The sequence below is a fragment of the Panthera tigris genome, chromosome C1 (assembly GCF_018350195.1).
Source record: "Panthera tigris isolate Pti1 chromosome C1, P.tigris_Pti1_mat1.1, whole genome shotgun sequence".
In the NCBI taxonomy this organism is placed as follows: Eukaryota; Metazoa; Chordata; class Mammalia; order Carnivora; family Felidae; genus Panthera; species Panthera tigris.
Window position 1 is genome coordinate 208,914,580 of NC_056667.1, and position 22,379 is coordinate 208,936,958.

Below are 22,379 nucleotides of genomic sequence, written 5' to 3' on the forward strand. Positions count from 1 at the left end.
AAACTTGCCTGGTTCTCTTGCTTCATAGGTGAGGACATGGGCATCTTTGAAGAATTAAGTGAAGCCCACTGGTCACCGGCTCCTTAGGTACAGACATAGGGGAAGAACTCTTGGTTCCGGTTCAGAATTCCCGTAGAAAATAAGAAGAATATAGAATAAAAAGTCCGCAAAACTTGCTACAAAGCAAGTAGGTGACCAAATATCCTGGCCCGATGAGACCTGAATGACTTAACTTTCACCCCTTTGCTGCGGAATGGAGGTTAACATGATGAGCTCTGGGGTCATAATAACTGGCTCTCACCATATACAAATTCTGTAACGTGGGCAATTTGTTTCGAGCCATCAAGCCATTTTGATCACCAAGTCACATGGTGATAATAACACTTCTCCCACTGGTCTCCTGACCCTTTGCAGGTGCTCTCCCATTTGTCTCTTTCCCTTCCCAGTAAACCTCCTGGGAGGAATGTTTTCCTCATTTCTCTTCTCCCGTCTGTCTGGGACTCACTCCTATCATGTTTTCACCTTCACCGCTCCATTGAAACTGTGCTTTTCAAGATCTTCAGTGGCCTCTAACATCACTAAACACTCTGGCCACCTCTCAGTCCTACCTTTCCTGACCTGAGAGCAACATTTGATGAATTTGGCCACTCTGTCCATGTCCATTGGCTTCCACACCTACTTTTTTCCCTCCTGCTTCATTGTCATTTCTTCTTTGTCCATCATGTTGGCTTCTCTTCCTTCTGACTTTGATGTTGGGGTGTCCCAGAGCCCTGTCCTTGGATTTTTCTGTCTATACCGGGTGATCTTATCCATTCTCAAGGTTTAAAAACCTGAGTAGTCTTGAGTAACACACAGCCTGCCTGGTTATTCCTTTGGATATGCAATGTGCATGTCATTGAGGCATCCTATGGTCTGTCTCCTAGCAGGCAATGGCAGTTTCCTTCCTCCACTTGCTTAGGCCACAACCTTGGACTCATTCTTTTCTCCCATCTTGCACACCCCACGTTTAGGCCAGTAATAAATCCTACCAGTTCACCTTTATTTTTTTATTTATTTAAAATTTTTTAATGTTCATTCATTTTTGAGAGACAGAAAGAGACAGAATGTGAGCAGGGGAGGGGCAGAGAGAGAGCGGGAGACATAGAATCCGAAGCAGTCTCCAGGCACAAGCTGTCGGCACAGAGCCCAACGCGGGGCTCCAACCCATGAACCGTGAGATCCTGACCTGAGCTGAAGTCAGACGCTTAACCGACTGAGCCACCCAGGACCCCGTTACCAGCTCACCTTTAAAATATATACAGCTATATATACAATGGAGTATTACTTGGCAGTCAAAAAGAATGAAGTCTTGCCATTTGCAACTACGTGGGTGGAACTAGAGGGTATTACGCTGAGCTAAATTAGTCAGAGAAAGACACATACCGTATGATTTCATTCATCTGGGAACTTTAAGATACAAAACGGACGAACCTCAGGGAAGGGAAGCAAAAACAATATAAAAACAAGGAGGGGGACAAAACATAAGAGACTCTTAAATATGGAGGACAAACAGAAAGTTACTGGAGGAGTTGTGGGAGGGGGGATGGGTAAATGGGTAAGGGGCATTAAGGAATCCACTCCTGAAATCGCTGTGGCACTACAGGCCATCTAACTGGGATGTAAATTAAAAAATAAATAATAGAGTAAAAGAAAAGAAAAGAAAATATACACAGCATTCATGGTAGCAATGCCTACCATGTTTCCTGTTGTTAGTACGTTCACCCTTGCCCCACTCCTGTTTATTTTCAACACAACAGCAGGATGACTGCTAGAACCTAAATCTGATCATGTCGCTCTTAGGCTTGAGTCCTCCAATGGCCTTTCATTTCACTTAACGTGAAAAGGCCATGGTCTTCGAGGTCATAATCTCCAAGGCCCTACAGGCCCTTCCCTACCTTTGCCTTGGACTCCACCCTCCTTCCCCTCCAGCAAAGCTGCTCTTCCCAGTGTTCCTTGGCTGAGCTGGGCATGACCCCCCACTCAGGGTCCCTGCACTTCCTCCTCTTTTGGCCTGGAATCATCTTCCCTGGACATCTACATCATCAACACTCTCATGGTTTGTGGGGTTTTTTTTTTTTTTTTATAGCTCTGTCCTTAAAAGCAAGTACAGTGAGAAAAGTGAAAGTGAAGCTTCCCTTCGAGAATTTCTAGAATTGCCCGCTTCTCCTCAAGATATTTCATAGCCTCCCCGTCTGCTTTGTTTTCCCTTAGCATGATCTCAGCTCAATATACCATGATTCTAATTTACTTATTTCCCTCAGTCACCCCTGCTACAATAAAAGCTTCATGAGGTACGGGACTCTTGTTTTGTTTACAACCGTATCTCTAGCACCTAGAGGAGACAGAGACTGGGGAATGAATAGACATGCAACATAGTTGTTGAGTAAATGAGTTTAATGGGATGATAGGTATTGAGTAGAAAACCTGGAGCTCCTGAAATGTGAATAAGTCAGAGAGATGATCTGTAGGGTTCGCTCCGGCTCTGAAAGTCCAGGTTCCAGCAATGCCACATTCCAGGAAGGCTGTGGTCTCCCACTGGCAACTATTGCCTTAATGATTATCTTACAATGAGGTCATATCACTTAGCAGGTTAGACACTGAATTTCTGAATTCCAGTCTTTGGTGAGCCACACATTATATGCAAGTTTCCAAGGTACTTCTGAATAGCAGGTGGGTGTTGGAATAACATTATCAAGTGGGAAAAAAATCGCTCACCGCTGAATCATTCCCATGTTACCTTTATCCCTTCTGCAGTTTTGTTTCATCGCTTAATCCCCCGATTTCCATCCTCCTACTTTCTTTTGAGTATCGTATAGGTCAGGAGCATTCCATTGTTGGCATCCATGGAATGATCTCTCTCCCTCCTAAAAGTCCATAGCAGTAGTACGGCTAATCAAACATGGGCATTCTCTTTTTATCTTATTCGTTAATTCATAAGCTCTTTGCTTTGTGAAGAGTGGGTGTCCCATACGTGCTTTTCACCTGACTCAGGCATCACAGCCATTGTCTTTTATTTCTTGTGTGTAGGCCTCTGGTGTTTTGGGTCAGGAGAAGGAACTAAATAAACATTAATGAAACTAGTTAAGGGGTGCCTGGGTGGCTCAGTCGGTTAAGCGTCCAACTTTGGCTCAGGTCATGATCTTGTGGTTTGTTGGTTCAAGCCCCGCGTGGGGCTCTGTGCTGCCAGATTCTGAGCCTGGAGCCTGCTTCAGATTCTGTGTCTCCCTCTCTCTCTCTCTCTGACTCTCCCCAGCTCGCACTCTCTCTCTCTCTGCCTCTCAAAAATAAATAAGAGATGTTAAAAAAAAAAAAGCCTAGTTAATATTCTGGGCACTTTAAAGGTCTCTGTTGGTTGAATGTGATCTGAGTAAGGAATGCTCACATCTTTTAAGGCTTAGCCTTTGAGAACATTGCAGAATTTGGGGGGTAGCAGCTTCTTCGATGTTTTGGGAATCATGCCTATTACATGAAAATGCACAACCAGGGGCAGATCAAGAAGACTAAGGTACTGTGGGAAACAGTCACTGAAGAACCACATGTACTCCTGGAGCATCTTTGCCTGTGTTCCGCTTGACCTCTTCACTGTGCACCACCCAGCCTCTGGCTCGTGCGGGAACTCAGTGGTCACGGGAGGGGTGAGCATTTGACCTTGGTGTTTTGTCTCAGTGAAATAGTCCAATGCTCAGGTTTCAGATGTTGCCCTTTGTTTTCTAGATCCGCTTGTATAGTAACCAACTAATTTTTAGTAGTCAACTTAAAGACCTAACATTTTTTTTTTTATTTTATAAGAAACAAGATAGTTGTGAATAAAGAACACAGAATTTTGTGCATTTGCTGCAATTTTTAAGTGCATTCCCTTAGGATATAGATTATGCTGTGTGGGCTGTCAAGTGCTAATTTTTTTTTTTTAATGTTTATTTACTTTTGAGAAAGAGAGAGAGTGCGTGCCTCTCTTCCCTCAACAGTGCACATGAGCAGGGGAGGGGCAGAGAGAGAGGGCGACAGAGAAGCCCAAGCAGGTCCTGCACTGTCAGAGCAGATCCCAACGAGGGGCTCAAACTCATGAACCTTGAGTTCGTGAGCTGAGCTGAAGGCATTAAATTGATAGCAATTTGGTAGGTTTTATAGTTCTGTATCTTATTTGACTTTTCAAATAACCTTTCAGGGATCTTGATCTTCAGGACCTGATGTTCTACTAATGTTAATCTCTGTCATTTTTCTTCCTTTTTCTCCATGTTCTAATTTTTCTCCTACTTTTTTCTTTCCTTTTCCTCCGACTTTTTTTTTTTATTACAGAAGTAGTATTTACTTTTAACAAAATTCTGAAAAATACATAAAAGGTTAGCTGAGATCGTGCTCAACTCACTGAAGGTGTGACGGGCCCTGGAAGAGAGCCACCTGATATGTCTACCCACAGGAAGTGAGAATACCTGTCCCGGACTTTGCTAATATTTAGTTAGTATTGTCAATCTTTGCAATATTGCTAATCTGATGAGTAAAAATTATATCTGTTGTTGCATTTTGTGTTTCTTATTAATGGAGTTGGGTACATTTTAGTTTGGTCTGTTTATTGATCATTGTCTTTTTCTGTTTGCAAATTGACTATTCATGCCTTTTGGCCATTAAAAAAATATTTTTAGGCTCCTATATATTAAGTTCTTCAGGTTTTGCATTTAGAGTTGAAATTTTTTTGCTGGCTATCATTTGTCTTTAACTTTGTGGTATCTTCTCCTGCGAGAAGCTTCAAATTCGGCTTCAGACAAATGCATCGGTTTTTCTTTTTTAGGCGTTGAGTTTCACATCATACTTAAAAAGCCAATTACATACACTAAGATGTAAATATGTTCTCGTATTTTGATCATTTTCTAGTTTGTTTTTAATATTAAAATTTCTAATCTGCCTAGAATATGTTTTTGTATATTGTAGAAATCCAATTTTACCAATTTTTTCCAAAATCCAACTGCTTATTACACCATTATTTATTGAATAATTTATTCTTTCCCCATTAATTTAAAATATTACCTTCACTTCATTTTTAAATTCCCATATATAGATGATCCTCTTATATTGATCCAATTTTGTGTCAGAACCACACTTTATTGTTTTATAGTTTGGGGTAAATTTTCAAATTCCAAAAAATAAAATCATTATAATTACTTTAATTCATAGATTAATTTAACATCTTTATAATATTGCATTTTCTCATCTAGAAATGTGTCTCTCCATTTCATCACAATTTTCTTTTATGTTCAATGGTACAAAAAATTTAAAATAGCACAGCCAGGCCTTGTACATTTGTTGTTAATTTTATATTTAGGTGTTCAATGCAATTGCGAATTTGATCTTTCCTTTTCTTGAATCTTCCCTTGTCAATGTATCTAATTCTTACTTACTTCCAATCTTAGCTTCTTGTATTCTATTTTTCTAAGCTCTCTTAAATCCTTTCCAGAACATATGGCATACAAATAGGATTTTAGAAAGATTTTGACAGTGTTATGACATCCGTATTTTGTTGAAAAAGTTGGTGTGGAACATGAAGCCTGTTTTTACACTAAGGAAACAACAGTATTTACAGTGGTTGGCTCTCCACTGGATCCTTTCTTTTTTTAATTTGTTAAGTTTGCTTCTTAGAGTCTGGCTTCAGGTCTTTGATATGAAAGAATCACTTCTTGGGGAAAAGAAACAAAATAAAACTGAACCAAACCACCCTGTTCGGTACAGCTGTTTGCCTGCTGGGTCTTGCTGTTCTGGGCAGTTTGTTGTTGTTGTTGTAGTTGTTCGGTTATTAAAAGCATTTGGAATGATTTTTCGGTTACAAAATGTTACCCTTCATTACACGACGGCTGCTCGGGTTTGCCTACTTAGTTGTGGCAAATCCATGAAGCCGACTGTGAAAATGAGCTCCTCCTGAGACTGTAGCTGTGCAGTTGGGTGAGTGGTCATGTCTGACACTGAGGAACAGCTCTCCAGAAGAAACAGGATTGAAGGGAAAGATCCTGGACTTGTGAGAGGTGCAGGTGAGGGATCAACATGTCTGGAACTCAGAGGAGGTCTAGACGGGAGAGTTATTTTTGGTGTTGATGGCAATTAAAGCCGTGAGGATAGGTGAATTTATACAGAGAAAAAGACTGGCACCCTAAATCAGTAGTTCAAGGTCAGGCAGAAGAGATCAGTAAAGGAGAAATGGAAAATAACAAAGTGGAGAAAAAGATGGAAGGATTTCATAGAAGCCTATTGAGGATCGTATTTCAAGGAGGGACTTGGTCATCGTGCCAATTATTTCTGAAAGTCCATGTGTCATAAAGACAGGGACTGTTAATTGCATTAAGCTGTCTGGAGACACTCATCCAATCATCTGTCCGTTAGTTCACGTATTCAACAAGCACTGTTTGGACAGTTCCTGTGTACCAGATTTCATGGTAGACGCTAGGAATGAAGAGACGCAGACCCAGGAGACCATAGTCTAATGAGTCAGATGTTGCCAGGACAGAAGATAGAAAGACGGTAAAGACAATGAAGTAGGCAGGCACCATGGAGGGAGAAATGGAAATCACAGAGGGGAAGTAACGTCAATCCATTTGACAGTGTTGTTTGTACTTGAAACTGGCCAAATCATGCACTTATTGCGCGGAAACCATCACGACTCATTCCAGGGAGGGTCCTCCTGGGAGTATGAAGAAGCAAATAGTTTCCTTCTCAAAGGTGTCACAATCTCACTGGGAGAGAAGGCATCGATGCAATTTGAGTAATACAAGCTGACTATGTCGGATATGTCGCAAGGCAGTATTTGATTAATCGTTAGGTAATAAGCACTACTTAATGAGTTTCTATATGCCAGGAGCTTTATGTACGTATTCTTTAATTTCAACCAGCAAACTGAAGGTATTCTCTACAGATAAGAAAAGTGGGGTATAAAGGGATTACTTTACTAGTATCATGAAGTAAGTAGGGAATCGAGCTGGAACTCAAACCTGGACCTCTTTGATGCCAAGCACATGCCTTTTCAACCCTGCCACACTCCATTTCAATGGTGTAGTGCTTTGGAAAGCAAATACAGTGTTTTGATAGAATTTCCTATTTTCTCTTGATCTGAAATGCTTCAGAAATCCTATCTTTTATATCAAATATATCTGATAGCAGGGATTCTCAAATTGTAACAGCACCCTTGGGGTCTCTTGCACCCTTTCAGTGGGGCCTCGAGGTCAAACCTCTACATAATAACAGTCAGATACCATCTGCTTTTTTCGCTGTACTGACATTTGCCCTACTCGTACAAAGGCAAGGAGAGGTGAAACTGCTAGAAACTTACCACACATCAGGCAGTGGGTAGCCACAAACTCTCAGAGTGGTCATTGTATTTCTCACTGACACACACTGGCACAAGGAAGAAACCCCCTCAGTTTCACGTAGGAAGGTCCTTGATGAAACAGTAAAGCTCACTAATGTAGTGAGACACTGACATAGGAGTACTTGCATTCTGGGTGGTGAAATAGAAAGTACTCATTAAACACTTCTGCACAGTAGTGTTCCGTAGTGGTTTTGAGGAAAACACCGTGAGGTCCTTTGAGCTGAGAGATGAACTAGCCATTTTCTTCACGGAGCACCATTTTTACTTGAAGGACTGAGAAGCAAATGTCGCTTCCAGACCCGGACATTTGGAAGACATTTTGCTTGAAAAGGGGCAAAGTGAGCCTGAAACTTACAAGCAAAACTGTCAGCATTTCTTGCCAGTGACAAAATTTGAGCTTTCAAGCAAAAATTAGAATTTCAGAAAACTTGTATCTACCTCCATGAGCTGGGTAGCTTACCAACACTAAAAGAGTTTTCTGATGATAGTTATTGGTAGTGATATTAACAAATGTGATTTTGGGGGGGGGATATTGTATGATTATATACGTCAACATTTAGAAAATGTGCATTAACTCAGTAAACTAATATTTTTCAGATGTCTGGTGCGTGGTATATAAACCATACACGAATAAAATATCCTTTGAACATGTGATATAGACCAGTGGATTTTAACGTAATGTACGCAGAGTTAATTGATGTGGTTTCAGATTCTGTATTGCAACCACTCTTTATGAATTAACACTTGTTAAGTTTTAATGTAGTATTAAAGAAGATTATCCATGATTACCGGAAAATGCAGTTAAAATATTTGTCCCTTTTCCAACTGCATATCTGGATATGACCAGATTATTTTCCATATACTTCATCTGAAATACCATGTAGCAACAACTTGAATGCAGAAGCAGAGATGAGACTCCAGCTGTGTTTTTATTTATTTATTTTTTATTAAAATTTTTTTTTTAATGTTTATTCATTTTTGAGAGACAGAGACAGAGCACAAGCAGGGGAGGGACAAAGAGAGAGAGGGAGACATAGAATCCGAAGCAGGCTCCAGGCTCTGAGCTGTCGACACAGAGCCTGCTGTGGGGCTCGAACTCACAAACTGTGAGATCATGACCTGAGCCGAAGTTGGATGCTTAACCGACTGAGCCACCCAGGCGCCCTGAGACTCCAGCTGTGTTTAATTAAGCCAGATATTAAAGAGATTTGAAAAGTGTAAAGCGATGCTACTTTTCTTGGTTATTTCTGTAAAACACGCTATTTACATTAACATGATATGACTTTATTATTGCTATTTTAAAACAGTTTAATACAGAATTTAAATTTTCTCAATTTTAGTGCAGAAAATATTACAGACATAAAATTTCTTTGGCCTCAATAATTTGGAGAATGTAAAGTGGTCCTAAGGCCAAAACTTTTGAGATCCACTGGCCCACATTTATAGAGATAGTACAGTAAAGTGGTTAAGAGGTTCTGTTCAGGTCCCCCCCCCCCACCCCCCCAATAACTAATCTCTGTGTTGTTCAGATGGAATATAGTCTGTTGATCTGTCTTCAAGTTCACTGATTCTATCCTTTGTCCTCTCCACTCTCCTATTGAACCTATTCAACAAGTTTTTCATTTTGTACTTTGAATTTTCCAGTTACATAATACCCATTTAGTGTGTTTTAAAGACTTCTATTTTTCTGAGATTTTAAAAATTTCTTTCATTTGTTTCAAGTGAATTTGTAAATGGTTGCTACAGCATTTTTGACCTCTCCTTTAAAATCCTTGTCAGATATTTCCAGCCTCCGATTCACCTCCATGTTTGTGTTCATTGATTATCTTTCTCTGGTTCTTGGTGTGAGAGGTGATTTCCTATGGTATCCTGGCTATTGGGGTTTGTCAATTGTCTTTTCCTGTTTATTGTATCCTGGACATTTTGGTTCTTATGTTAGCAGACTCTTTGATCCTATCTGAATCTACTTTGGCAGACTGTCACCACGTTTAGATTTAGCGTAGAAGTTCTGGTCTACTTTGTGGGCTTTAGTTCCAACGGCAGCTTAGTGTTTTGAGCCCTTGCAATGCTCTTCCGGTCTGCTTTGTTTTTCTGGTGCTGCTAAGGCCCTCCTGCTCAGTTCTAGCTGGTGCCATCTGCAGGGTGGGAGGTACTTCCCAGGATGCGTGGTCTTACTGAGTGACCTTCTGGGGGCGGGGAACAGGACTCTACCTGGTTACACTGCTGGTTAAAATGCAAGAAGACACTTGCTTTGTCAGCTGGTTGTGGAATGGGGTCTGGGATATCCCAGGACTTCACTGCCGCCCCCTTTGCACGTGGATGAGACTGCCCACCAATGGCTTGGTTGTGGAGTGGGGTCTGAGCGGTCCGGGGACTTCTCTGTCTCTGTTGCAGAGATAAGATAGTGCCCCGGGGCCCCAGCTGAGAAGCCGAGGTCGAGGACACCTGGAGCTTTGTCGCTGGGCTGCTGCAGGCAGATCAGAGCACTGCTGGGGCCCAGCTTTGCAGGAGAACTGGGGCAGCCCCGGGCTTCCAATGAGGGAATCAGACTGCCTAAGGGGCCCCAGCTGTGGAGCAGGGCTTAGGGCTCCCCATGAGTTTGTTTGTTTGTTTGACTTCCTTCTCCTGGTCCTCTGGCCACAGAGAGCAAGCTTTGCTGCGGCTCGGTTTTTGTTGGCTGTGCTCTTTGGTGGTTCCGGGCAGCAGGTCAAGCTCCTCTCCAGTTGAGGGACACGTGGGAGACAAAAAGAAAACCCAGGGGACTCACCATGCTGTCATTCCTCAAGTCCCGAGGCCTCTGGCCGGTCCACCTTCTACCCAGCTTGTGATTATTTTAGCATCGCCTGTTGAAGACTTTCAAGGGTATGTAGCTGTATTTAGAGGGAGGACTAGGGAAAAGCAAGTTCACTCAGACATCACTGCATTATGTTTTATGCCGAGAAATTTTCATTTTTTAATGTTTATTTACTTTTGAAAGAGAGAGAGAGAGAGACAGAGCCTGAGTGGAGGAGGGGCAGAGAGAGAGGGAGACACCAAATCCGAAGCAGGTTCCAGGCTCCGAGCTGTCAGCACAGAGACCGACACGGGGCTCGAACCCACGAACTGGGAGATCATGACCTGAGCCGAAATCAAGAGTCGGACACTGAACCGACTGAGCCACCCAGGCGCCCCGGATGCCGAGAAGTTTTACAAACTAAAAAAATAGAGATGAAAAAAAGGTTACGGCAAAGTAGACTAACTTCTGACATTGGCGTGTCATCCCCAGTGTCTTATACCACGTTTGTTTATTTTTATAGGAATTATGTTGGAATATGAAACGAGTGGAGAACTGAAGACCAAATGCATCGATTTGCTCAACCTCAGTCCCAGGTAAACCCGCCATGTGGTGCAGCCTGGGTTTCCGAGCCAGATTTGTTATTGACAAACGCTGGCGCAGGGCGGGGTGTGGAAGGGCTGCGTGGACTCACCGTGCAGTGCTCAACACATGTTCTGCGGTGTATTATTTCCTGCTTGCTTCAGTGAGACCTGCAGGAGTGCCTTGCTGGGTGAGGACGAGGTGGGAAAAGGATCGTCCGTCTGCCCTTTGTTTTTCTTCCTAAATACACCTGTTGTTGTTTTTAATCTTTTAGGTTAGAGCAGTTTTAGAAAGCTGTGAAGACAGGAGCTCCCCCACGCCCCATGCCCCGCATCCCAGACTCTTAACTTCGTAGATTTGTGTGGTGCGTTGGTCAGAATTAATGAACCGGTACTCACACATTATTATTAACGAAAGACCATATCTTATTCAATTTTACTTGTGTTTTGTTGTTGTTGTTGTAGTTGTTGTGGTGGTTTTGTTTTTTGCGTAATTAGCTTTTTCTCAAGATCCCACATTACATTTCATTGTCAAGTCTCCTCAGGCTTGTGGTAGTGGTGACAGACTCTCAGATTTTGCTTCTTCTTGATGACCATTTAACATTTTTGAGGAATGCTGGTGATTGGAATTTTAAGAATAGTACTGAGCCTGTTATTTCCCTGGTAGACAAACATCTCACGGGGCTGACTGTATTCCGCTCCCCTCATTAATTGTCATGGGGCAGAAGTAGGAGGACCCCATCTTTGTCTCCAAAGCTTGTTATGTGCCCAGAGGAAATCCTCTTGTGAGGGCATATTGCCCAGAATTCATTCCCTTTAGGAAATCCTGTGCAAAACTAAGAAAAAAAAAAATCATCCTCTGCAAAACTCCACTTCAAGAGACAGGATCAGATCAGTGATTATCCTGTGGGAGCCCAGGCTCAGATAAGGTGAAGATATTTTGAGTGGAAAAAAATTGTAAAGCGAAACAAAAATGCCACGATATGTGTTTCAGAGTTGTGGGCCAGCGAAATAAGTGACTTTCCACTGTGACTGACCTGCTTTGCCATGATTAGTGGAGCGGGGACAGACACGGGCAGCAAAGAGGACCTCTCACAGAACCACAGTTAGATAGTAGACGAGCTGCTCCCCAGTTTGAAACCTCTCTCATGGCCACGGCCACTTCAGCGGTCTGGAGTCTGTGGTGAGGACCGGTCGTGGCTCGGATGGTGACGGCCCAGGTAGAGTTCATTGCCACCGCCAGGTGACCCCACAGAGAAGGCGGTCAACTGTTTGCTTTTTAATCAAAGAAGAAATGGTGGCAAAGATAAGGCATCGAATGTCATCTACAACAATCATTGCTCTATCTATTTTTCGGGGAAGACAAAGTCTCAGATCAAGTCACGGTTTTCGGTTCTTTTGGTAACTGGCACATATCACTGGTAAGTGTGATTCCGCCAGCATGCTGAAAGTTCCTTTGTTAGACATTCATTTATTTAGTCTGTAACGATGTTTTGTGCACCACCTCCCTGCAAAGCTCTAGGTTAGGTTCTGTAAGAGGTTCTAAAGATATTAATCTTAATCCCTACCTCAACGAATTTATTGTCTAGCTTACTAGAGAAACGACTTGTATAAAACATGAGTGGCACAGATAAATGTCTATATGAGAAAATATCTTGCAGGTAGAGATTCAGAAAAACACAGATTTTGTATTTAAAAAACTGTAGATCCTTGGAGCGCCTGGGTGGCTCAGTTGGTTAAGTGTCCGACTCTTGATTTCGACTCAGGCCATGATCTTAGGGTTGGCGAGATCGAGCCCCGCATCAGGCTCTGCACTGACAGTGGGGAGCCTGCTTGAGATTCTCTCTCTTCTTCTCTCTCTGCCCCTCCTCCATTCTCAAAATAAATAAAATCAACATTAAAAAGAAGCGTAGATCCTGGGGATGCTGTAGTCATCCTATGTAGTGAATAAATGTCTCAAAGTAAAAAAGAGAAAGGATGGATCTTATTTCTAGTTCTGCTCAAGAATCTGAGTGAATTCTGCATATAAAAACATTTGCATGACATGGGGCACACTCGAGTTACTGTATCAGAATTAGAATTAGAATTCCACAGGGTTGGGATGGACAGATTAAATATCTGGTTAATTTAGACCTTGTTGGGAAATCTGTTTTGCTTTACAACATTTGTTGGAAACCTTTGCAAGAGGCATTATTATCTTTCTAATTCTTACGAAAGTATAACTCCTTTGACAACAGACTCTGGAAATTCATCCAACTCATCATTGTAAACTGTCTCTGATTCATTCCTGTTCTAAATATTCACTCCTATTCCGATAGATTGTATTTCTTGAGAGCCGAGATGATATCTTTTACACTCCCAGGGCCCAACCGTAGTAGGGACTCAGTAAATGTAGGTGGGATGAATCGTCTTCTAACTCAGTCCCTTACACAAGACTGGAGCTCAGGAGATGTTTATTTACAAAGACCAAGGCCTACTTATCAGAGTTTGCATTTCTGGGCAGTAGAGGCTGAGACGGAGGCAGGTGGGTGAGAGGTTTATTGGGAAGTGACATCTGTGACAGATGGGATGGAACAAGGCTCAGCACGAGGAGCCATCAGCTACGATGATGCAGAGGTGATAACATTTTCTGCCAAGCCCACGAGGGAGCTCCAGAGTAAAGCTCATTGGCGTGAGTCGCTTGCGGGGCAGAAATGGCCAGGCTGACCTTGGGCTTAGCCCTGGGCTCGGGGCGGCGGGGGAAGAGCATGCCTCGGGCTCCGATGCTGAGGTGGATCCCGAAGGAACGGCCGCTGGAGACTGTCAGCTACCTAAACACCTGCCCCCCAGCGGGGCCCCGAGTCCTTTCTTGAAGGGAGGGAACTGGACAGTACATCTTCGAGACATGTTCGTGACATGTTTTGCAGAATGACCCCATTTTGGATGCTTTGTGGCTTATAGACGCTTTGTCTTGAACAATTATTATTCCGGGCTGGCAAAATTTACCAGAATCGCTACAGGTTATTTGAATACGGAGGGAAACCTCGAATCTGCACATCCCCAACAGTTCTTTTTTAAGAAAATGATGTTGTAGCCCGTAAGAATTATTAATGATAATCATCATCATTCTTTGAATGTTCATTTTTTGGTTCGCTACTTGCTGTTTCCCTAAAAAAAGTATTTCAAACTTAACCTTTTTCAAATCTCAGTTTCTTCATCACCAAAGTAATTATGATAAAAGCGTTATATTAGAGGATTGTTGTAAGATTAAACAAGAAAGCATATGGAAGGCACAAAGTATAGTCGTATCGGGAACATTCTGTATATGTTCATGAAAGAGACAAAGGAAGCAGGAAAAAAGTAAAGAGAAAGAGCTCAGTCTGCACTTGACCTTCTTAGGTAAGCAAATCAATATCCTTGCTCCCCTTTCCGTGGGGAAGTCACAATTAATGAAGAATCATTCTGAAGAACCCAAGCCACTTTCAGGCAGACTTGATTTCTTTATTGATTTGTATTCCACCCCCCCCCCCCCAAGAAATCTCTTAGTAAAGCTGATGGTGTTTTTACATTTTATAATGTGCTTCATAAATGCAATGTCATTCTTCATGGGTTGCGTGTGTGTGTGTGTGTGTGTGTGTGCAAATTTTGGTATAGAAAATAGTAACTTTTGTGTGTGGGAATTTCAGTACTGACGTCAATGCCTTAGTAGAGGAGATACAGAAAGCGGAGCCGGTAATCACAGCTTCACGATCAGACCAAGTAAAGCTTTTACTACGGAGATTACAAGACAAACTCAGGCAGCACAGCAACCACCAATTCTATCTTTTTAAGGTAATGCACGTTTTGAAATGACCAAATAGAAGAACTTCAAAGAAGTGGTTGACATCCGATCAATCTGAGATAAAATGCAGATTATATTTTCTCTTTCCCTTGGTGTCTCATATATATTTGCTAAGACTAAGTCTCAGCAAGTGTTTATTTACTGACTGAATGAAACTGAAACGTGTTTCTCAAGAGAAGTTAAAAAAAGATTTGTAGTAAGTTTAGCTATTCTTTACGATGTTCCATTTAAAGGATGACCATTAAGGTAGCTTCAAGTTATTGAATAATTGAAGTTTCTTTTCAGTTGGAGTAATATTAAGTTCTGTTTCATGGAATATCAATACTTACTATTTTCTGCTTCCATGTGAACTAAACTATATTTCAGGAAATTATTTATTGATACGGCTTATATAATAATTTTAATGCAATGTAAGTGTGCCTATTTTTCTCTGTAGTTTTCTCAATGATTAAATTTAAAGTATAACAAATGTAGTCAATTACTCAGGAATAGCTTTTAGTTTTTCTTAATTATTTAACAATATTTAATAGTTTATTCTAATATTGCTTCATATCACACTGGTTTTCTTTTTATGATTTAAATGAATTTTGAAGAAATGCCATTGTTATCAGGGCGCCTGGGTGGCTCAGTCGGGTGAGCATCCGATTTATGCTCAGGTCATGATCTCACAGTTCATGAGTTCAAGCCCTGGGTCGGGCTTTTTGCTGTCAGCTCAGGGCTTGGAGCCTGCTTTGGATTCTGTGTCTCCTGCTCTCTTTGCCCCTCCCTTGCTCGCTGTTTCTCTGTCTCTATCTCTCAAAAAGAAAGAAACATTAAAATATTAAAAAGGAAATGTTATTATTATCTATATTTGTGGCATATTCTGTCTCATAAAAAAATTACATCTTTTGTAGTCATCCCTTTAATGTACTATTGAAAGATGAGGAAGTTATTCTTGTAATATTTATTTTTCCAGCAGGTGGCACTATTTAACTTCAAATATCAGCTCTATAACTAGAGTGACCTTGTAATTTATCTTCCAATGGGAACATTTTTGATAGTGAAAGCAGACACTATTGATAATTATGCCCCCGCAGCAGACGTAACTTGGACTGTCCCAGCCTAGCCAATCACTCCATCTGTAAACAGACTATCCAATTTATGTATGTTCGTTTGATAAATATTAAGGTATCCACTCTGTGCTTGACAGTGTAGGAATTGAAAGATAAATGAAATAAGAGGCATCCTGACTCTAGAGGAGCGTTAGGATTCCAGAAGTATTAATTAATTGTAAAATCTGCATTTGAAATGTATTTAGTGTATTTCCTCTATATGCTTTTTATGCCTATGGACAAAATCATGTGCAGTATTTAAAAGACAATATTATAAATTAATGCTATTTGGTATCTTATTTAATAGCAGTAATTTATCTTAAAAGCCATTTCATGGAAAACACAGATCCAATATTGTTTTTGTAATTATGTTAACTACCAAATGTTTTATTGGTCTTAATGGTAGGAGATACAATGTAGTTTTTTCTCGTCTGCTCAGATAGTGAATATTGTCCACTTATTATGTATAATTAAGATAAACTTGAATATCTTCCTTGGTTTGAAATTACAATTAATGATTTAAACTTTTTTTTTTTTGAGTTTAAAACAAATGCTGTTTTCTTTCATTGAAGGTTCTCAGAGCACATATACTGCCATTGACTAATGTTGCACTTAATAAATCGGGGTCTTGGTAAGTTTCTGTTATTTATTTAAAACTTAAAATTTTAAAAATTTTAAATGAAAAAATTATTTATTTATTTTCTTGCACCCAAAGTCGAAAAGTTGCTTTTATTTTATTTAATTTTTAATTTTTAATTTTATTTGAATCCAAGTTAGTTAACATATAGTGCAATAATGATTTTAGGAGTAGAGGTTAGTGATTTATTACTTACATATAACACCCAGTGCTCATCCCAACAAGCGTCCTCCTTAGCCCCCTCACCCATTTAGTCCATCTCCCCCAACACCCCTCCAGCCACCCTCAGTTTCTTCTCTGTATTTGAGAGTCTCTTATGGTTTGCCTCCTGTTTTTATCTTGGTTTTCCTTCCCTTCCCCTATGTTCATCTGTTTTGTTTCTTACATTCCACATATGAGTGAGATCATACGATATGTATCTTTCTCTTATCTTTCTCTGACTTTTTTAGTTAGCATAATACACTCTAGTTCCATCCACATTGTTGCAAATGGCAAGATTTCATTCTTGTTGATCTGTAATATTCCATTGTATATATAAACCACATCTTCTTTATCCATTCATCAGTCAGTGGACATTTGGGTGCTTTCCATAATTTGGCTATTGTTGATAGCGCTGCTCTAAACATTGGGGTGCATGTGCCCCTTTGAATCAACATTTTTGTATCCTTTGAATAAATACCTAGTAGTGCAATTGCTGGGTCATAGGGTAGTTCCTTTATTAATTTTTTGAGATAAAAAAATATTAAAAAAATTATTAAACTTTATTATTTATAGTGGTTTTAGGTTTACAGCAAAATTGAGCAGAGGGTACAGAGATTTGCCACATACGTCTGGCCCCCACACACCCTCAGCTTCTTTCACTGGCATCTTCCCCCAAGGATTGTGCATTTCCTACATTTGATGGGCCTACATTGACAAACACATCATTATCACTCAAACGTCATAGTTTACATTAGGGGTTGCACTTGCTTTCTTTCATTCTATGGGTTGACAAATGTTTAATGACAGATCTCTACCATTAAGGCATCACACAGAGCAGTTTCTCTGCCCTAAGAATCCTCTGTGCTCCATCTATTTATTTCTATATATTCCTTCCTTCCTTCCTTCCTTCCTTCTTTCCTTCCTTCCTTCTTTCCTTCCTTCTCCCTCCTTCCCTCTCTCCCTCCTTCCCTCCCTCCCTCCCTCCCTTCCTCCTTCCCTACCTCCCCCCCTCCCTTCTTCTCTCTATTCTAGAGAGAGAGCAAGTGATCAGGGGAGAGGGGCAGAGAGAGGGAGAGATAATCCCAAGCAGGTTCTGCCCTGCCAGGACAAAGCTGGGTTCGGGGCTTGATCCCATGACCCTGGGATCATTACCGAGCTGAAATCAAGAGGCAGACACTCAACCAACTGAGTCACCCAGGTGCCCCTCTATATTTCCCTTTCTATTCTTCATTTCTAATTTTCAAAAACCAAGGATAAAATTTTTTTTAAATAAAATTGTATATATATTTAAGGCATACCACATGATTTGACATACATACACATAGTGAAATAATTGTTGCAGTCAAGCTAGTTAACATATTATCTCCTCACAGTTACCACTTTTTGTGTGTGTGAAGAAAGCACTTGAAATCTATTTTTTTAGTGTATTTCCAGTATTCAAGCCAGAATTATTATTTTATTTTATTTTTTATTTATTTATGTTGTAATTTACATTCAAGTTAGTTAGCATATAGTACAATAATGGTTTCAGGAGTAGAAGACAATGATTCATCCCCTACGTATAACACCCAGTGCTAATCCCAACAACTGTCTTCCTTGATGCCCCTTGCCCATTTAGCCCATCCCCCCACCCACAACCCCTCCAGCAACCCTCAGTTTGTTCTCTATATTTAAGAGTCTCTTGTGTTTTGTCCCCTCCCTGTTTTTATATTGTTTTTGCTTCACTTCTCTTATGTTCATCTGTTTTGTATCTTAAATTCTACATATGAGTGAAGTCATATGATATTTGTCTTTCTCTTACTAATTTTGCTGAGCATAATACACTCTAGTTCCATCCATGTTGTTGCACATGGCAAGATTTCATTCTTTTTGATTGCCAAGTAACATTCCATTGTGTGTGTATGTGTGTGTGTGTGTGTGTATACACACACACACACGCACACGCACACACACACACACACACACACATATGGCACATCTTTATCCACTCATCTGTTGATGGACATTTGGGCTCTTTCCATACTTTGGCTATGCACTCCTATGAACAGTGGGGTGCATGTGCCCCTTTGAAACAGCACGTCTGTGTCATTTGGATAAATATTCAGCAGAGAAATTGCAGGGTCATAGGGTAATTCTATTTTTAATTTTTTGAGGAACCTCCATACTGTTTTCCAGAGTGGCTGCACCAGTTTGTATTCCCACCAGCATTCCTCTTTTTCCACATCCTCAACATCTGTCATTGCCTGAGTTAAATTTAGCCATTCTGACAGGTGTGAGGTGGTATCTTATTGTGGTTTTGATTTCTATTTCTCTGATGATGAGTGATGTTGAGCATTTTTTCATGTGTTGGTTGACCATCTGGATGTCTTCTCTGGTGAAGTGTCTATTCATGTCTTTTGCCCATTTCTTCACTGGCTTACTTGTTTTTTGGGGGTTGAGTTTGATAAGTTCTTTATAGATTTTGAATACTAACCCTTTATCTGATGTCATTTGCAAATATCTTCTCTCATTCTGTTGGTTGCCTTTTAGTTTTGCTGATTGTTTCCTTTGCTGTGCAGAAGCTTTTTATTTTGATGAGGTCCCAGTAGCTCATTTTTGCTTTTGTTTCCCTTGCCTCCGGAGAGGTGTTGAGTAAGAAGTTGCTGCGGGCAAGATCAAAGAGGTTTTGCCTGCTTTGTCTTCGAGGATTTTGATGGCTTCCTGGCTTACATTGAGGTCTTTAATCCATTTTGAGTTTATTTTTGTGTATGGTGTAAGAAAGTGGTCCAGGTTCATTCTTCTGCATGTCGCTGTCCAGTTTTCCCAGCACCACTTGCTGAAGAGACTGTCTTTATTCCATTGGATATTGTTTCCTGCTTTGTCAAAGATTAGTTGGCCATTCGTTTGTGGGTCCATTTCTGGGTTCTCTATTCTGTTCCATTAATCTGTGTGTCAGTTTTTGTGCCAGTACCATACTGTCTTGATGATAACAGCTTTGTAATTCATCTTGAAGTCCGGAATTATGATGTCTCCAGTTTTGTTTTTCTTTTTCAGGATTGCTTTGGAAATTCAGGATCTTTTCTGGTTCCATACAAATTTTAGGATTGTTTGTTCCTGTGAAGAATGTTGGTGTTATTTTGATACGGATTGCATTGAATATGTAGATTGCTTTGGATAGTATCGACATTTTAACAATATTTGTTCTTCTAATTCTTGAGCATGGAATATTTTTCCTTTTTTTGTTTTGGTATCTTGTTCAATTTCTTTCATGAGCTTTCTATAGTTTTAAGTGTATAGACTTTTAACCTCTTTGGTTAGATTTATTCCTAGGTATTTTATGGTTTTTGGTGCAATTGTAAATGGGATCAATTCCTTGATTTCTCTTTCTGCTGCTTCATTATTGGTGTATAGAAATGCAACTAATTTCTGTGCACTAATTTTATATCTTGTGACTTTGCTGAATTCATGGATCAGTTCTAGCTCAGGCCAATATTATTAACTATAGTGATTATGCCTGTGCATTACATCTCTAGATTTATTCATCCTACATAACTGCAAATTTATGCTCTTTAACCAATGTCTCCCCATTTCTCCCACTCCCCGGTCCTTGGTAACTACTGTTCTACTGTCTGCTTCTATGAATTTGACTTTTTTTTAGATTCCACCTGTGTGTGAGATCAGACAATACTTGTTTTTCTGTGTCTGGCTTATTTCACTTAGCATAATGCCCTCCAAGTTCGTCCATGTTTTTGCAAGTGGCAGAGTTTCTTTCTTTCTCATGGCTAAAGAGTATGACATTCATTCCCTGATGGATATTTGTTTGTTTCAGTGTTTTGGCTATTGTGAACAGCGCTGCAAAGAACATGGCAGTGCAGATACCTCTATGGGACCCTGATTTCTTTTTTTTTTTTTATTTTTTTAACGTTTATTTATTTTTGAGACAGAGAGAGACAGAGCATGAACGGGGGAGGAGCAGAGAGAGAGGGAGACACAGAATCTGAAATAGGCTCCAGGCTCTGAGCCGTCAGCACAGAGCCCAACGCGGGGCTCGAACTCACGGACCGCGAGATCATGACCTGAGCCGAAGTCGGACGCTCAACCGACCGAGGCACCCAGGCGCCCCTGATTTCATTTTTTTTATATACACCCAGAAGTGAGATTGTGGGATCATACAGTAGTTTTATTTTTAATTTTTTGGGGAACCCACCATCCTATATTCCATCACGACTGTGCCAGTTTACATCCCTGAAAAGCTAAGAGGAAGTGTCTGGAGAAGAGTCAAAGGTACACTGCCTTGTCAACCCTTTTGTTTGGTTGAGTTTCCTTGTCAGAATTTATCATTTATCTGTTTACCTTTTATCGTTACCACTTGACACTCGACTGTTTTTTTTTAATTTTATTTATTAATTTACTTCTTGATTTAATTTATTTGTTTTAATTAATTTATTCAAATTTAAGTTAGCATACAGTGCAGTATTGGTTTCGAGAGTAGAACTCAATGATGCATCACTTCTGTATAACACCCAGTGCTCATCACAAGTGCCCTGCTTAATGCCCATCACTCACTTAGCGAACCCTAACCCTAACCCTACCCCTAACCCTACCCCGCCTCCCTTCCTCCATCAACTCTCAGTTTGTTCTCTGTATTTAAGAGTCTCTTAGGGTTTACTTCCCTCTGTTTTTATCTTACTGTTCCTTCTCTTCCCTTATGTTCATCTGTTGTGTTTCCTAAATTCGACATATGAGGGAAATCATCTGATACTTGTCTTTCTCTGACTGACTTTTTTTCACTTAGTATAATATACTCTGGTTCCATCCACATTGTTGCAAATGGCCAGATTTCATTCTTTTTTATTGCAGACCAGCTTTTTACTTCTGTGCACTTTTTTTTTCTGTGTTGGGGAAGTAGCTTTCCTAATGGAATATTTAAGGAATAACTAAGATAGAATTTTTAACTTTAAAATATTAGAGGTCAAGGGGTGCATAGGTGACTCAGTTGTTTCAGTGTGGTCAACTCTTGATTTTGGCTCGTCATCTCAGGGTCGTGAGATCGAGCCCTTCATTGGGCTCCATGCTGAACATGGAGCCTGCTTGAGATTCTCTCTCTCTCTCTCTCTCTCTCTCTCTCTCTCTCTCCCCCCCCCCCACCACTTGCATGTGCTCTTTCTCTCTAAAATAAAAAACTACATATGAGAGGCCAACGTACAAATTATTCCTGTAGAAGAATGGTCACGTAAGAGGATTGCTAATCTTCAGTAAATATTCACTGACACTTACTAGTTTGCCAGTCACGTTCCAGGTCCTGGGGATGATGGCAGTAAACCAGATGGGTAGAAGAAAGACTAGCAAAGAGGTGAATGTGCCTGCTCAGGGTGTGCTTTGGGGTCAAGTTGAGGTCCCAGAGACAGCCAGTGCTGTTGGTCTTGTGGGCCATGAGCAGAAGTTTGAATTTTCCTCTAGATTGTTAGGAAGCCATTGGAGGGAAGTTAAAACAAAAACAAAAACCTCCAGTTTTGGTGTGGAAGATAGACTCATAAGGAGTAAGGACCATGTGTGAGCCAAGATCTATTAGAAGATGGTTTCATTGTTTAGGCAAGAGACGGAAGCAATGGAACCTGGTGAAATGCAGCCACACTAGGGGTGTATTTTGAGATTGGGCTCACAGAATTTACTAATAGATTGTGTGTGGTATATGAGGGGATTAGAGGAACCAAAGATGATGCTAAGATTTTATGGGCTGACCAATGGGAAGAACGATACTGTTTATTGAGATATGTTCGAATTTCAGAAAATGTTGCTGATTAATATTATTTAGTTCATAATTATTTATAAGAATGATTATTGGCAGGATTACTCTTAATTTGATTTAGTGGCTCCTTTTTGGTTTAGGGATAAAATTAAAAAAGTTCC

At 40.5% G+C, this 22,379-nt stretch overlaps 1 protein-coding gene across 6 annotated transcripts in view; it reads left to right on the forward strand.

Annotated features, from left to right (window-relative positions):
• The window catches only part of DAW1 (dynein assembly factor with WD repeats 1), an 80,176-nt gene that overhangs the window by 896 nt on the left and 56,901 nt on the right, over positions 1 to 22,379 (forward strand). For 5 of the 6 annotated variants that reach the window (XM_042995543.1, XM_042995544.1, XM_042995539.1 and 2 more), the window contains exons 2-4: positions 10,684 to 10,756; positions 14,407 to 14,551; positions 16,225 to 16,283. In XM_042995543.1, coding sequence (XP_042851477.1) covers positions 10,689 to 10,756; positions 14,407 to 14,551; positions 16,225 to 16,283 — 272 coding nt within the window. In that variant the 5' untranslated portion in view covers positions 10,684 to 10,688. Of the gene's footprint in view, positions 1 to 1,978; positions 2,096 to 10,683; positions 10,757 to 14,406; positions 14,552 to 16,224; positions 16,284 to 22,379 lie in introns of those variants that run through there. The other variant, XM_042995540.1, reaches the window with a different exon arrangement.